This window comes from Anarhichas minor, unplaced genomic scaffold (assembly GCF_050575085.1).
Source record: "Anarhichas minor isolate MPS153535 unplaced genomic scaffold, ASM5057508v1 ptg000030l, whole genome shotgun sequence".
Taxonomy (NCBI): Eukaryota; Metazoa; Chordata; class Actinopteri; order Perciformes; family Anarhichadidae; genus Anarhichas; species Anarhichas minor.
The window spans coordinates 3,738,781-3,754,328 of NW_027466476.1; the positions used below are offsets into that span (position 1 = coordinate 3,738,781).

The following is a 15,548-nucleotide window of genomic DNA, read 5'->3' on the forward strand; positions in this document are numbered from 1 at the left end:
CAGCCAGGAGTGGACAGCAGGAACGCTGCCTCTCCTTCCCTGGTGTCCTTTATTGTGGCTTGTCATTTACCCAGCTTCTGCGAGTGTGACGGCTGCTCTTCGCTCCGCCAGTCCTATTCCAGCTCTACATAACCTAACATGGAGCCCCGATGGCAGGATGAGTGAGCCTGTATGAGGCTGAGTATAGCAGGGGTGCTGCTTGGCTAGTTAGCGCTCACCTGAGACCTGTCTTCCCCCCCTGCACACCTCTACACATCCGTGTCTGACAGGAAAATCTCTGACTGTTAACCTCAGAAACTGGAAAGCCTAAATTAACTGTGTGTGCAGGAGTAGCATCAGATATTTTAAAGTGACAACTGAACTAATTGGAACAGATATTTGTTTATGGCTTTTTACATGCTGTACGCTTGTACACTGCCTTAGAGACTACATTACACAGAAACTGCACCAGTGCTGAGAGAGATTGTAAATCCATTTCTTCTATGATACTTTAAGATTGTTTTCCACTGAGCTGTGTTATGGCCAGAGCTAAAGTCTGTCCCCTCAAATTGAGTTATTTCCCTCAAAACCACGAATGCAAATCTCATGGTGGCACTAGAAGAAAGGTCAGAGGATCATCTGGGAACTGTGATTGTCTTTACAGAATTTTGCAGCGAGCAATCCAGTAAATACGGGAATGCTTCACTGGATGAGTGAAAACTTTGACCTGCTGATTGCGCAAGATGAAATGTCAGGAGATCACCAACGTTTTTAGGATTCATCCTCATGGGACTATTAATATCTGTACAGAACTTGATGACAATACATTAAAAAATTGTTTAGATACTTCAATCTGGGCCAAAGTGGTGGACTGACCAACCTAGCCTGTGTAAAAATCTAAATAACTACTTATGTGCAGACATACAGGGCTTTAATAATGCCTATTTGCCAATAACATTTACAAAGCAACCATCCAACAGCCTCAACAGTGTTTCCATGTAGAGAGAAAGAATCTTATTAAAACTGGAAATGAAGAAAGAGCCTCAAACATTTGAATTTATCTGGCTCAGCAAAATGCTGCCCATCATTTTACGATTTAATGCCACACAATAGGGAAATTTAATTATACATGATGTGGATCATAAAGTGTATGCTGAAATGGACATTTTTCTCAGTTGAATTATCATTATTTTTTCTTTGCCTTATCATTTCTCTGCTAGCTAATAGTTATGTGCATCCTTCCACCTCCCCCTATACTGAAGAAATCTGACATTTGGTATCTTTTAAAATTCCTCATTAATATTTCTACAGCTCAACTGCAGTTACTACTACACATCTATTGTTGCTGTGACATTAGACAGTTGCTACTACTATCACACTGCTCACACAGTGTTATTTGGGGTTTTTGATGGGTGACTTTCAATACTGGGCTGGTTACTTAAAAAATGTAATCAATTATTACTCAACTGAGTGCAGACAGATTTGATATTAACCCTTTCTCAAACTCCTGGCAAGACGGAAAACAAGCCTATTGTCAACGTAATGGAGCATTTTTGTGACTGGGATTGGGAACTGTATTTTAACAACAACGTTCAATGTCTAATTGTTAAATCAGGGGTGTTAAACATACGGCCTGAGGGCCAGAACCGGCTCGCTAAAGGATCCAGTCAGCTCACTGGATGACTTTGCTAAGTTAATTAATTTCAATTTTTCAATAAAATGCACTGCTATTCCTATTTGTCCACTGGGGGACGCACTGTCGGCGACTGTCCGTGCAGAAGTCGCCGGTAGAAAATGTCAAAAAAGGACGAAAGAGGACACAAAGTGAAAAATGGGCCACTTCCTATTTCTTCACAGAGTAAATGGGAAGCCAGTGTGCTTGGTGTGTTCACAGCAACTTTCAGTGTTCTAGGAACAATTGGACAACATCTGGTTTGCTGTTTCCCCCTCTTTGCAGTCTTTATGCTAAGCTAGCTGGCTTTTGGATGGAGCTTCATATTTACTGTACAGACATGAGTGGTATCAATCCTCTCATCCAACTCTTGGAAAGAAAACATGAAGCATTATTTCGTGAGGTGTCCAACTAATCCTTTGAAACAACACATTTGGCTGCACACGTATGTTAATGGTGCAAAACCTGCTAATATACAATCCAGTAAAATGAAGTGAAGTAAAAGCTGGCCAAAGGGACATTATAACCAGCCAGTTGTAGGGGCCACAGCAGGAGGGGGCCCACACAGATTCCAAAAGAGAGCTTTTATTAAACAGGAGTGCCGAGAGCAATATTCTCTCAGGGGGTCCAGTTATCTGAGCTACACCCCTGCTGCACAGAAAAACAAAGAACTACTGCAGTTTGAAAAGTACGTTTGTACTGTGTTTTTCGATTTCTTCTCCCCAGAACAAAGGAGGGAGCTATTTATCTTGAAATAGCTTTGTATGATTTATTAATTCCAATATATAACACAGGCGTGCTGATTCGGATTATGCTGGATCTGGGTTTGGAGATTTCCAGGCTTTATTTGTCTTGAGATAGGATTATTTTGCAGTTTATTAATTCAATGTTTGTTTTTTTCCAGACACTGGTTCGAGAAAAAGTTTGCATGCATAGGCTGCAGTGAACTGGGTCGCAACTGGTTGGGGGCTCATACACACACACACACACACACACACACACACACACACACACGCACACAGGTATACACTGAACAAAAAAACAAAGCATGGAGCAATTTTAAGAATTGTTTGAGCTAAATCAACATCAAGTTAAACCTTGTTTATCTTGTTTATCATTGATCCCCCGAGTGTCCGAAAGTAATTATTATACACACTGTTAACACGGTAACATTTTGGTGCAGACATACCAAGGTCCTAATTAGTATTGGATCTTCCATTTTCTGTTTCATTTCCCCCTTTCCACCAGAATATTTGCTCATCTTACTTTAGATTTTGTTTGTACACAAGATGTGCCTCGTTGCTTTGCTTTAAATAGCATTCAACTGGCTTCTTTGATAGGTACACATGGTGGTTTGATGAAACCTTGTGTTCCTTGAACAGGGTCTTTCTTCATGTTTTTGTGCAGCAGTTGTAATTGTAAATAGTTAGAGACTCATTTGTTTTGTCTGGTTCTTGATCTTATCTAGTTTGCTTGCATCAAATATTAACAGAGCAGCGTTTTAGAAGTTCATTATTTGTAATGTTTTCATCATATTCTAAATAGTGGATCATTTGGTCCATGTAGATAAATGAATTACAATAGCCTCTGTGTGCTGCACAATGTAAAATCTGTAATTAAAACATGGCGGATCCAGTCATTAATCAGTAACTTAATATGCATTCCTTTTATGATTTATTAATGAGGAGTGACCAATGATCTGCTGTTTTCTGTGCTAGCAAAAGTCTGAGCACATTTTAAACCTTTTTGTCAGCTGTGAAACATCACATTCGAACACAGAGAGTGAGGTGCGCAGGCCATTGGAGAGAGCACTTTGCTTTCACTTTACTTGAGACATGAGGGGCTCAGACATGAGAGTGAGAGTAACATTACCACAGTACCAAGGGACCAGAGGATGACTTTGTTCCTGACTGTTCTGTCTTGCCGGACTATTAAGCTTGTCATTTGCCAGCAGCACAAAGTCACGTACACAACAATGCCTCTTGCCAACAAACAACACAAGGTTTGTTCAGGAAAAATACAAACTGCTGTGTTGGTGCTCTGTTGTTAAGAAGTCTGTGTTCCCTGTCGTAAAGACAAGGTCCGGATCAGAGTGTTTTACTCCGGAGAAGCTAACTAATGCCTTAAGTAGGACTGGTGCTGCCCCTGGGTTGAGGGTCGCAGCCTGCCTACACCCTTGCACCCCCAGTGGGACAGCAGCACTGAGGTCAAGAGGGGCACCATGAATCACAAATCCCTGTCTGATTTGTAAACTGTCGGGACATTGATTTACACGGATGATAAGAGGAAAGAAATCCTCTGGCAGCTAGCAGGGAGATTGTGGTATGCTGAGGGAGTGTAATCACACAGCAGATTGCTCTTGAGAAGAAGGTCAAAACCCGCTCTTATTGTGATTAAAAACCTTTTTTCAAGCAGGCTGTACTGTCCCTCAACCAGCGGAGCCATAGGCAATAAAGGAAACTTGATCTTTGATAAACTGCACATATCCGGCTTAATTTGAACTATGATCATGTCTTTGGATGGTCTGATAAGCAGCCATACCAGTTGTCTGTACGTCTAAACATGATTTATAATAATCTCCTAATTGTGTTGAACCCTTTAAAGAGTATGTTGTATGATTAGTTCACATTTCGGTCTGTACCAAAATTATGTTGACTTGTTTTAATTTATCAAAATAAGCAAAAAGTCTAAATTTTTAAATGTTGCATAAACACAAGTGGTCATCCAAGAACTTTGCCTTAGTAAATTAAAATTGGGAAAGTTTCCATCAGAAACTATTTGGTCAAAGAATAGTAAACAAGATTATGTATCCGATCCGGAATTCAATGGTAGATTATATTTTTTTGACAATTGTTGATACTCGGTGTGGACACGTTTCGGTCCAACTCGACAACTACCCCGGGGCACCAGACACCTTGGGGCCTCAAAAGTCTTTTATTGCATTTCAGTGGGTTTGCAAATTCCTTATGGAATATAAAGCAATAAAGTACAACATTTCAGTATTTTGAAATCTCTATAAAAGTTTATCAGAGCATCACAACATGTTACAGTATATGTTAACCACTGATTTTACTCATTGCTGTCAAAAAATAAATAATTTGGTAAACTATCATTTCCTGAAGATTATACACAGCAATGAGAAGAAAAAGTGCTATTCATGAAGAAGTCATTCTTTGAAAATAAAAGCAATATGAAGTAACATGCTGGTTTAGATCACCTGGTCTAGAGTCTGACTTTACACTGCAGTAAATGCAATAGCAATACAAGACAAAGCATTTTATTTTGAGTTTTGATTTCTGTTTGTAATTTCAGTATTTTGAGTTTAAATGTAAGAATGTGAGAGATTGTAAGTGGCAGGAAAACATATGTGACATCCCATTAAGAATAGGAACACATGTAGTACTAGCAGTGTGGTGACCAGTTGACCCACCGGAGTTGAACTTTAAGATGTGTTGTACCAGTTTTTGACTGCTTCAATTGGCTGTCACCCACTATCTTCTAGTTTTGCTGAAAGACTGTCCGTATACACCAAGTGAGCCTGCCCTGACTTTGTATTCTCCTCTCTCTTTTAGTAGCCGACTGTCGACTCTTAGAGGGATTGCAGAGATATTCCTCCATCCCCACATACCTGCCGGTCAACTATCAGGTGCTCAACGCGGACTTGGCGTTCTTCCTGAAGGAAGCCAACCAGGACTTCATGAGGAACTCTAGCCTGATGTCCCGGACTGAGCCCTTCTTTATCTACCAGGCCAGAAGTTTGCCCTCAATGAACACTAGCTATGGGCCTCTCTCTGTGGAGCAGCCTGTCCCTTTAGAGCTCCTACAGAGCCCGGGGACGTTTCCTGCCTCTTCTGTTTTTACCTTCAACTGGAAGGTGCAGACCTTTATCATGAATAACAGGATTCACTTGGCCAAGCCCAAAGTCCAGGTGCTGTTTTACGTCGCAGGCAGGGACTGGGACGACTACAGCGCCATCGACAAGCTGCCCTGCGTGCACATGTTTGCTTTCCATGAAACCCAGGAGGTGCGGGGCACTTGCCAGCTGAAGGGGGGGCTGGGGCTGTGCGTGGCTGAGCTGGAGCCCTTGGCCAGCTGGTTCAGCCCACCCAGTGTAGTGCCAGGACGTCAGAGGAACCTGGAAGTATCTGAGGGCACACCAGTGGAGCTCTACTACATGCTGCAGTCCACAGAAGCAGGGGAGTGCCACTCAGATGAGGCCAGGAAGGACAACTTCATCCGCTCAAGCCAGGAAGGGCTGTTTGGTTCCTACACCTCCACACCGCTGCGTAGGATCGGTGGTGTGAGGCTCTACCAGAACCCCACTCCGCCGCCCCTCGCTGAACACAGGCTTGATAACAACTTTATGGTCATGGTGCCAGCCACACCCATGAGACAGAGAGAAACCGTCTCTGCTTATATCACCGTGTCAGCCGACTCTCCTGTGGAGATGTTTACTCTCAGGTAAGAACGCTTTTCTTTTTGTTCTTCTGTGAAGTGTCTGGCTGCAGACTTTCTCTGTCAGTCTCAGACTCTGCAGTCTATTGACTCTTTTTTCCTCCACCTTTTCTTTGTCATGCTTGTCTGCCTTAAAGATTTAGGCAGTATCCACGCTAAGGTTTTTTGAAATTGTATACATCCAAACTGAAACATGGCTAAATCTTATTTTCTTTCTATATATATATATTTTTTTTAGCAAACACTAAGATTGTGCATCACAGACTGGTTCCCGTGCTTTCTCACAGCCAGTTAAACCTCTGTTCTCTCCCCTGCTCTCCACGATCATATTGATCACGATTCATTATAATCACAATTTAGGTGTTCTCATTGACTCATTTCTTCATTTTCTGAAGTCAAACAACTGAATCAGACGAAATGATTATTTGATCGCAGCTCACAAACGCCACTTGTTAACCAAGGTAAACAGCAATTCCTGTGCTGCAGCACCGTGGCCCTTGATCAAATCAGTATTGATCGCGAAGTCGTCTGACAACACAAACGTAAACACAAGCTGATGACAACAACTTCACTGTTTGATTGGCTGTATTGGAATTCCAAACGAGTGATGAGAGAGAGTTAGCACATCTTCAGCTCAAGTCTACATCTGTGAATGTGTCGTTGTTTTAGAGAAGTACTCTTAATCGTCCCCTGTATTCAGGCAGGTGTGTAGGAGAATAAGTGAATCTGTCTTATTAAATAACAATTGTGTCCCGTCAATTGACCTTCATCACGCATTCCATATAATAAATGACAAGTCTGCACATACACACTCACAAACCAATTCAAGGGACCAAGAAGCCACGGACATACCATTAACAAACATAACTGATAGTTATCTTCAGACTTATTATGGTATGTTATGGATAAATCACCTGAATGGATATGTTTGTTTTTTTCATATTGTTCGGAGGAGGAGGAAAAAGCAGATCGACGATTTTTGGCCCATCGATCGAAATAATAAATACCTAAACAAACATATACATCTGGAACTGAACATTAAACCAACCATAAATATATTTTTTGACAATGAATTACCCCTTTATCACCCTGTCATCAGTCTGAGTTTATGAAGACCTTAACTTCTGACACTGTTAGAATACATTATACTTATTTGCAATGGGCGATGCTGTTCTGTGGATTGCTTCTGTTGCGCGTCCCGTTAAATTGTTAAATGCCAGTCTTACAAACCATTATTGTTGGTGCATATTCCCGGGATAAGGAGGATCCTAAAGTGTGCGATGTCATTTCATAAATGGACAGTCACGCGGCAGGATTATTTGGAAGACAGAACGCCAACCTGGTACGTTAAAGTAACAGTCGAATGATTTCCTTTCCACCCTGTCTGCCAGGCTTGTATCGTGGACAAAGAGCTGATAGTGTTGTGTTATATATTTGAAAGATAACTTTTGTGAAGGGTTTGAAAACAGGTCGAATGTGACATGAATACCACTTGTCAGCTTTGCTGTAAAAATCAGCTGCGGGGACGTTTTAGTCCCCATTTTCTAAGCCTATCGCCAGAATAATGTGTTGAAGGTTTTTCCACAGAATGGAGAATAACTTTATATTACATGCACACAAATATTTTCAGCAAAAGCGGCCCTCATTATGTGTATGAAGCCTCTACGTAAAATGATGATGTACGTCCTTGCGTGACATTATCGGAGCCCAGTTACACCGATAAGGATAATTTGGAAAATGTCATATCAGCACAGATTAATCGGTTGACCTCTATACCCCCAAGTTAGTTTTTTATGGGTTTAGTAAATAAAATTTAAAAAAGTTAACTTCATAGTAACTGAATTCTAGAAGTTACGTTGTTGTTTTTATCTTCTCAGGTAACCAAGCATTTCTTACACAGTGAAAGAGCAGAGTTATCTCGAGGAAATAGCTTGATTCATTGAAGCTGTTGATAGGTACTAATTACAGTGAACAGAAGAGACAAAATGATTGAGATAATTAACATGCAATGCAAATGAGGATGTCATTCATTAAAATGCACGTCCATTAGTGTAATGACTGAAGCCGGTATTAATCACACTGGTTTGGAACATTTATAAACCTTCCGAGAAGCTGCAACAAGGGGTCAAGCCCATTTGTCAACCTGTGTAAATGTAAACAAGCCGTATGCTGAATAAGAGTGTTTTCTGCTTAGGCAAGGTGAAAAGCACAGAGGCAATTTCAAAATGAAACTTATTGTTTATTAAAAGAAAAGCTGTTCCACAGTTCTTTTCCTCTTCCAGTTGTTAGGAAATGTAGATAAGTTACCCAGCTCATAGAAAAGATACACAGAGTTTGCTTATGCTCACAATTGGAGCTGAGGTGAAGTTTGAACAAGTTGAATAAATCCTCCAGACGTATGTCCTTCTTGTGTTGCATTGAACTACCAAATAGTTCTTTTTTTCTGAAGCGATTAGGCGTTGGAAACTTTCTTTCCCCATATTCTAAATTGAGAAACTCTCCTTTCATCAGTCAAATGAGCTGGCCAGGCTGGCCACAGAGGCAACGCCTGTGGTGTTTTTATTTGGCAGCGTAGTGCATGGCGGGCGCAGGTTGGCCATCTGAGAGCGGCAGATATGGAAAGGCCTCTGTGTGGTCCTTGGTGATAAGACCGTCCTCGTACATGCATTTGTTAGGACGCGTAATCACCAGAGCGAGAAGACTTTGATCTCTATATTCACAACATCATTATCATCTGTGTGCTGCACACTTCTGTGTTAGCCATTGTTGGCTGTGTAGCCCTGAATGCAGAATGAGCTTATGATGCTGTAAAAATCTGTCAAACAGACCTTCTGCCACTTCAGTTTTACATGTTAATTGGATGCCCGGTTTCATACAGTTAATAACAAAATCCAAGTCCGTCATACTTCATTCAGCGTGTGCATATGTAAACAACACGTCGGTATTAAAATGCTCACTATCTTTCTACACATGGCGGAAAAATGGTAACGTCGAAAGAAAATGAAAATGGCCACTGCGCCCTTTAGTAATTATTTCCTCTTCTTCCAATCAAGATTTCACCTTCATCTTATCCATTATGCTGAAAGGCTCATGCTGTGATAGATGTAATGCAATAAAAGCTAATTTCACATATTTTCAATAGCCAATCATCCGGCCAATTTATTACTTTGTGGACTCACAGCATGGTATGCCTTACTGGGGTATTTCAGTCTTGACATGCTACTTTCAATTTGATGGGCTCTGATTTGATATGATTTATTTATTTACTGTACTTCACTTTGCTCGGATTTAGAGGGACTTTGATTTCGGAGCATCAAATAGTTGCTGCTTTTAGTCACTATCATGAGTCCTCCTGACGTATGAGTATATATCTATTTCCTGTCTCCTCTCCCTTTGACAAGCCATTGTCCACTGGAGAAAAACGATTTGATTGCGATGTGAATTGAAAGAGAAAACTGCCTGAATATCAATATAAAAAGACGATGGTGTTTGTTGTTAATGTTTATTTTTACATTTGTTAATTAAACTACCATCATCTGCATGGCACTAATGCCAAGGTGGCGTTAAGGTACTTAAGGAGTGTGCATAAGTATTACAGTGTTCACCAAATGCTCATGAGAGGATCTTATTTTAAATTGATGATTCAAGCTATACTTCTCATTTTAGTACGTTTTCAGTTGCTCATAAAATCATCATGACTATTCATTTAGCCAAAATGTTCCCATTGAGATACATAATCTCTTCTTCAGGAAGCAGAGGTTGGCAGCACTGCCTGAAACAAACACAACCTATATTAACATCATAAAATATGTACATAGATTTATGAAATAAAGCATATTGCTTCCACAAAAAGAGCAGAGATGATATTTCACACAGCAAAAGTCATGTGGCATCGTTAAGGCCGTCATTTACTAACTTAATTGGTGACGAGAACGGACGTGTCAGGATCTATAGGTGACGTTGTATTTGTTTATATAATACAGAAAACAGGTTTTTAGAGAAACATAGTTATGCCAAAATGTAGTTTTCTTTTATTCAAAATAATGAGGAAACATTTTTAATCAACAAGTTGTTCATACAGATCATTACAGTATCTTTAAAATGTTCACTGATGATTGATTGTTTAGGTCTGTAGGACTTAGTTTAGGTTAGAGAAGGAAATGTTGTTAATGTTGATTTAAAACCACAATTTAGTTACAGGCAAGGCAAGGCAAGTTTATTTTTATAGCACATTTCAACAACGAGGCAATTCAAAGTGCTTCACATAAAACCATTAAAAACATCAAAACATAAGGCAAAATAAGTTAATTACATCAATATATTTCATGACGTTTTCTACAAGTTTACACATCCTGCAGCCATTTAAAGGTGATAAACATCTTGTGAAAAATACAGGGAATTATAATACATAACATCTTATGTTGGTTTTTAAATGTCTTGTCAATGTCAAAGGATATCATCAAATATAAATGACGGTGAACAAAGCTGGATTAGACAGGATTAACTCTTTGGCAGCAGTGTATTCCTTTGCTGTATTCCTTCTTTGATATCTCCCTGCTTTATTATGCTGAATGAGAAACAGTATCACATCACAGTCTCCAGTAGAGCTGTTTCATCATCAGCAGGAGTCACTCCGTCAGAGACATTCCTGCACACCAGCAGATTCTGCACCGTTGCAGGGGAGTCGAATAAAGGAAAGGACATTGAAAAGGCACTTACAACTACAATGCCATTACATTTAGTATAAAAGTAATCTATAAGCTCATTATCATAATATGTTCTCTGGTATCACTGCGTGAGATTTCGATTGTTATATGTCATTGATAATTCATTATTATCACTCAGATGGTTCATATGCAAATGAAATGCAGTGAAGGGAATTATTTTAAAGGATTTCTTTTTTCCTTCTGTAGTCTCTAGGGGTATAAAGAAGAAAAAAAGAAACAGAGCACACAAGGAAATGGCTCTATTTTCTGTCTTGGTGCAGTGCTGCCATACAGCATGAGTCACTGTACAGTGAGGGTCATTACATGTGCATTGTCCTCCCTGGCCGGGCTCAGCCGTAATTTTAACAATAGATTAGTCGATTTAAGTAACACAACATTTCACTACAGCAGACGGTCTCCAGAGCATATTGTATTTATAACCTCTTTGTATATTACCTACCAGAGAAAAAGCTCACCAACTGCTTTAGCGAAGTAAAAGGAGCACTCAGACACTACTGATGATAGGTCGACGGCCCGTTAGAGACTGTATGAAAATGATTGGGGTGGGGAGAGGGGTTGGATTTATTGTTCCAATTCTTTAAAAAGTAAGGCCCTCCCCAGCTTCATTAAAAGAGCACCCAGCCAATATGGCAAAATCTGTCCAGCAGAACCAGACATGTCGTCTTTTTTTATTCCACACGTCCTTTTCAAAACCTGGTGCCTACATTACCCACAATGCAACTCGAATGCTGACAGTTCAGTTCAGAGATTCAGGTGTGCTATGCGGGTAGAGGCTAATGTATCCTCAAGCAAAGTTGAGGAGCGGGCTGCGGAGGCTCGGTTACCTCACTTTTCTCTGACTTCACACACAGATTTCTTTTTCCTTTTCCCATCTTGTTGTCTTCAGCACCAACCAACACTGATTCAAGTGACATCACTTGAGGCAATTTATCAGATTTTGCGCCGGGCTATGTCAACAAAGCAAGGAGAAGCTAGTATAACAACACACACAGAGGGAGAGCGACTTCATTCTCTGCTCAGGTAGACATTACTCCACTACATCTTTAGCAAGTAGTTTGCTGCTACATTTATTCTCTGAATGCTGTGCATGACTAAGAGAAACACTTATCCCCTGAATATCTCAAAATAATACCACAGTATTGAGACAACTTGTTTCACCATTGATAACTAAAAAAGGCATAGAAAAAGTTGGATTGTAGATGGTGTAGATCATAAATACAATATTTGTCACATAGGCACCATTACACACATCAGTACTGAAATAGAGAAAATTACCAAATTTATGGCAAAAATGACAAGATTGTAAATATTTCAGCCAGTTTGAAGAAAGAGTTTTTTTTACTGCCACTAAATGAATGAACTGGACAGAGATAGAAGCATTTTTGGTGCTGCATGGTAGGACCAATCCAATACTTTTTCTTCACCCGCCCTTCAAATTATAATAATATTTAGATCAAAATATGTTGCGTATAATGTATGAAGTCAGTCAGTCTGTAACATCAAAAACTATTGAACCGTTAACAGCCATGGCCACCATGTTTTAATTAATTTCACTGATTAGAACAAGTTCACCATGTAGGATGCTGAAATATATTACATTTCTGTGAACCCCACTGTTCTGCTTTCTGTTATGGCGAATGGAAAATGAATTATTTTTTACTAAAAACTGTAAAGATCCACTTGCACTCCGTTCTCTCACAAGGAAGGTTGAAATGAAACATTCATTTGGGATGCAAAAAAGATAAAAGACCGACTCATGCTCTTTGTCAAATGTCAGACTTTCCCCCCTCAGCTCCTGGAAAGTGCATTTGAGAGTCAGTGACCTTACATTGAGGTCTAGATCTTACAAGTGTTTAAAAAAAAAAAAAATAGTTGTTTGATCTTGCTGCCTTGGTCGTTATTTGCCTTGCCCTTAAAAGGCTCTGAAATAGGAAAGATTGGGCTAAAATTGGTTGCAAGGAATGCATTGTGTGTTCAGTGCGAAGATAATATCTGTTATTGCTGTGGTTGTACCTTCATCTACGTTTTGTATGTTGCAAAAGGATGGAAGCTGGGCTAATATGCTTGAACGTATCCTTTGTGTGTGTCCGTGTGTGTGAAGCAGATGCACGGCAGATGCAGATGTGTTGTGTGCACACGTACGTGACCGTTTGTGTGTTTCAGCTGACGTGTTTGCCAACCAGATACACACTGCTGCTCTTCTGCGTGCAGCCTGTTTAATCGTTCGCCTCCCTTGGAGAACACTCTTCCAAACATTTGTTTGCAAGCAAATTTCAATAAAACTGTCAGCCTTTTGCGATCACATTGTGTATGCATGTGTGTCTGTGTACGTATGGGAGTATTTGTGCACGTGTTTGTGTGTGTACAGAAGTGTTTGTGGTTGTTTGCTGACACGTCTGAGCGCCGTGCCACGCTTGCACTGTGAATACTAAAAGTATTGTATCAGCGACTGTGATGGAATCAATTTGCCTGGTTTTTACAAGGCAGTGCTTCAGTGAACAAATTATCTGCCATTACGCTTCATTATGTGTACTGATGGACAACAGTGACTAATGTATGCAAGAGGCAGGGGCCTAAAATATCAGCAGGGGCCGGATAGAATCGAATAGAAGAGAAGAAAAGCGTTAAAAAACTTCTTATTTGGGATACAAGTCGTACTTCCGTAGTACCTTATACACTTTAAAGCAGAAGTCTTCAACGTTTTTCAGGCCAAGGACCCCCAAACTGATAGAGAGATGGAGCAGGGACCCCCGACTATATATATTGTATAAAATTGTGTTTTATATTAAACTGGGCCTAGTGCCATGTATAAACATACCTCTTTATTGTGCATTCAATACTAAGCTATTGAAATAATACACAGGTTCATATATTCATGTTTTTATTTTAAACATGTGCAAGGTACAGTGAGTAGGGAGGCCGTGCCACTGCCATTTATAAACACACCTTGTCAGCTGATACCAATGCCAATATCAACGTTGTCTGTCAATTGCATGATAATCATGCACACAAGCTATTCAAATTGACGTTTTTATTTGTAAACATAAATATGGAAACGAAAAATGAGTGATGGCCTATTAGCGCCACTGCCATGCATAAAGATACCTGTTATCTTGCATACAATACTGAACTATTAAAATAATGGACAGATTCATGTTTAGAGAAAAATAAAATAAAATAAAAAATTGTCTAATCAACCAAAAATTTCGCGGACCCCCTGCAGTAGCCTACCTCCGCGGACCCCCTAGGGGTCACGGACCCCCTGTTGAAGACCTCTGCTTTAAAGTCATAGATTTTACATTTTATTCTTGATAATTGACTCAAATGATTGACTGAAACAGGCCATTGCAATTTTTGCAGATTAATTGTTTTAATTGGTTAATGATTAATTTATTAATCAACTAATCATTTCAGCTCAAGAAAGAATTCCCCAGACTGTCCTCCCGGTAACGGTGGCTTACATTGGAAATATCTACCTCCAAGATGTAGCGGAGAAGAAGGATAAAGTTGCATAAAATGGAAAAACTCAAGTGAAGTACAAGTACATTCAGTTTGTACTTGAAGCACAGTCCGTGAGTAAATGTACTTAGTTACATTTCACCAGTGGCTTTCGGCATGTCGTTTCAGTTAGCAGCTGACCACTACTAGCTTGATACAAAAGTCCCAATAAAACTAATAATTCATGGAAATAAATGAATAACTGCTCATGTTGATAAATGGATAGCAACATAAAGGGTAGCTGGCTTATTATAAGACATAAGACTACAACGCACAGATGAACTCAGTAGTCACACACACCAATTCATTATAGTGCAATCTCATTTGTAAGCCATCATCGCTGGCTATAAACAGCCTCTGACTCAGCAACCACTGGGGTGCTTCTGCAGGGGGAAAATATGTGATGAAAGACTAAGAAAATGCCTTGTCATTTATTGGCAGGCATTGAAGCCATAAGCCATTTTGCTAAAAAAAAAATCTTCTCCATTTGAAAGTGGGGGGAAAAGAAGCACTCCGGGGTCGAGATATAGATGGTTAAGACTAAATGTATCTGAGAAAGCAGCTTCAAACGTGCATTAAATAAATCTTGTCAGATGTCTCCCAGTCATAATGAATCATTTCTCCGTAGTTTGTTTATATTTAGTTGGTGAGAGTTTGCAGTGTGATTTGGCAACCTGCAGCAGATTGCTTGTGCATTTCCAAAACAAACTGTCTTCTTTTCTGTTAAAGGCGGCCAATAGTGTCAACAGCAGAGACCTTCTTGGATGCAATAATATACATTCCTTAAAAAACAAACAAAAAAAACCAGCAACAACGGCGCACAGCACTGGGATGTTCAGGAGCTATTTTGTTTCCACGTAGTGAGGAGTCCCCTCACGTTTTCATTAAGGCAGCACGACGGGAGCCACAAGGTGTCAAACATCAACGTCCCTTATGCTGAGCTTGCCTATTTAAATTAGTTGCATTATGTTTGTTATACTTTCATAAGCTGCTAGAGTGTGTGGCCTTGCCAGCGGGCTACTGAGATCCTGTTAACAAACACTGCTGCCAAAAATCTGGATGCATGGAGAGGTGGAAACAGTGTAATGGAGCAGGGCAGAGTGGTGCACAGCTCCCACATCTAGCCCCCATCGTTCCCACACAGCTCCACGGGGGGTCCCATCATCCGCCTCGGCTCCTTGGAAATACAGTGCAGGTCCAGGAATAGCTTTCATATA

General features: G+C 40.1%; 1 protein-coding gene across 1 annotated transcript in view; it reads left to right on the forward strand.

Annotated features, from left to right (window-relative positions):
* The first annotated feature begins 4,160 nt into the window (after positions 1-4,160).
* The window catches only part of LOC142964591 (transmembrane protein 132C), a 91,857-nt gene continuing 80,469 nt past the window's right edge, over positions 4,161-15,548 (forward strand). Inside the window, 2 exon segments of the mRNA XM_076104987.1 lie at positions 4,161-4,173; positions 5,224-6,112. Coding sequence (XP_075961102.1) covers positions 4,161-4,173; positions 5,224-6,112 — 902 coding nt within the window.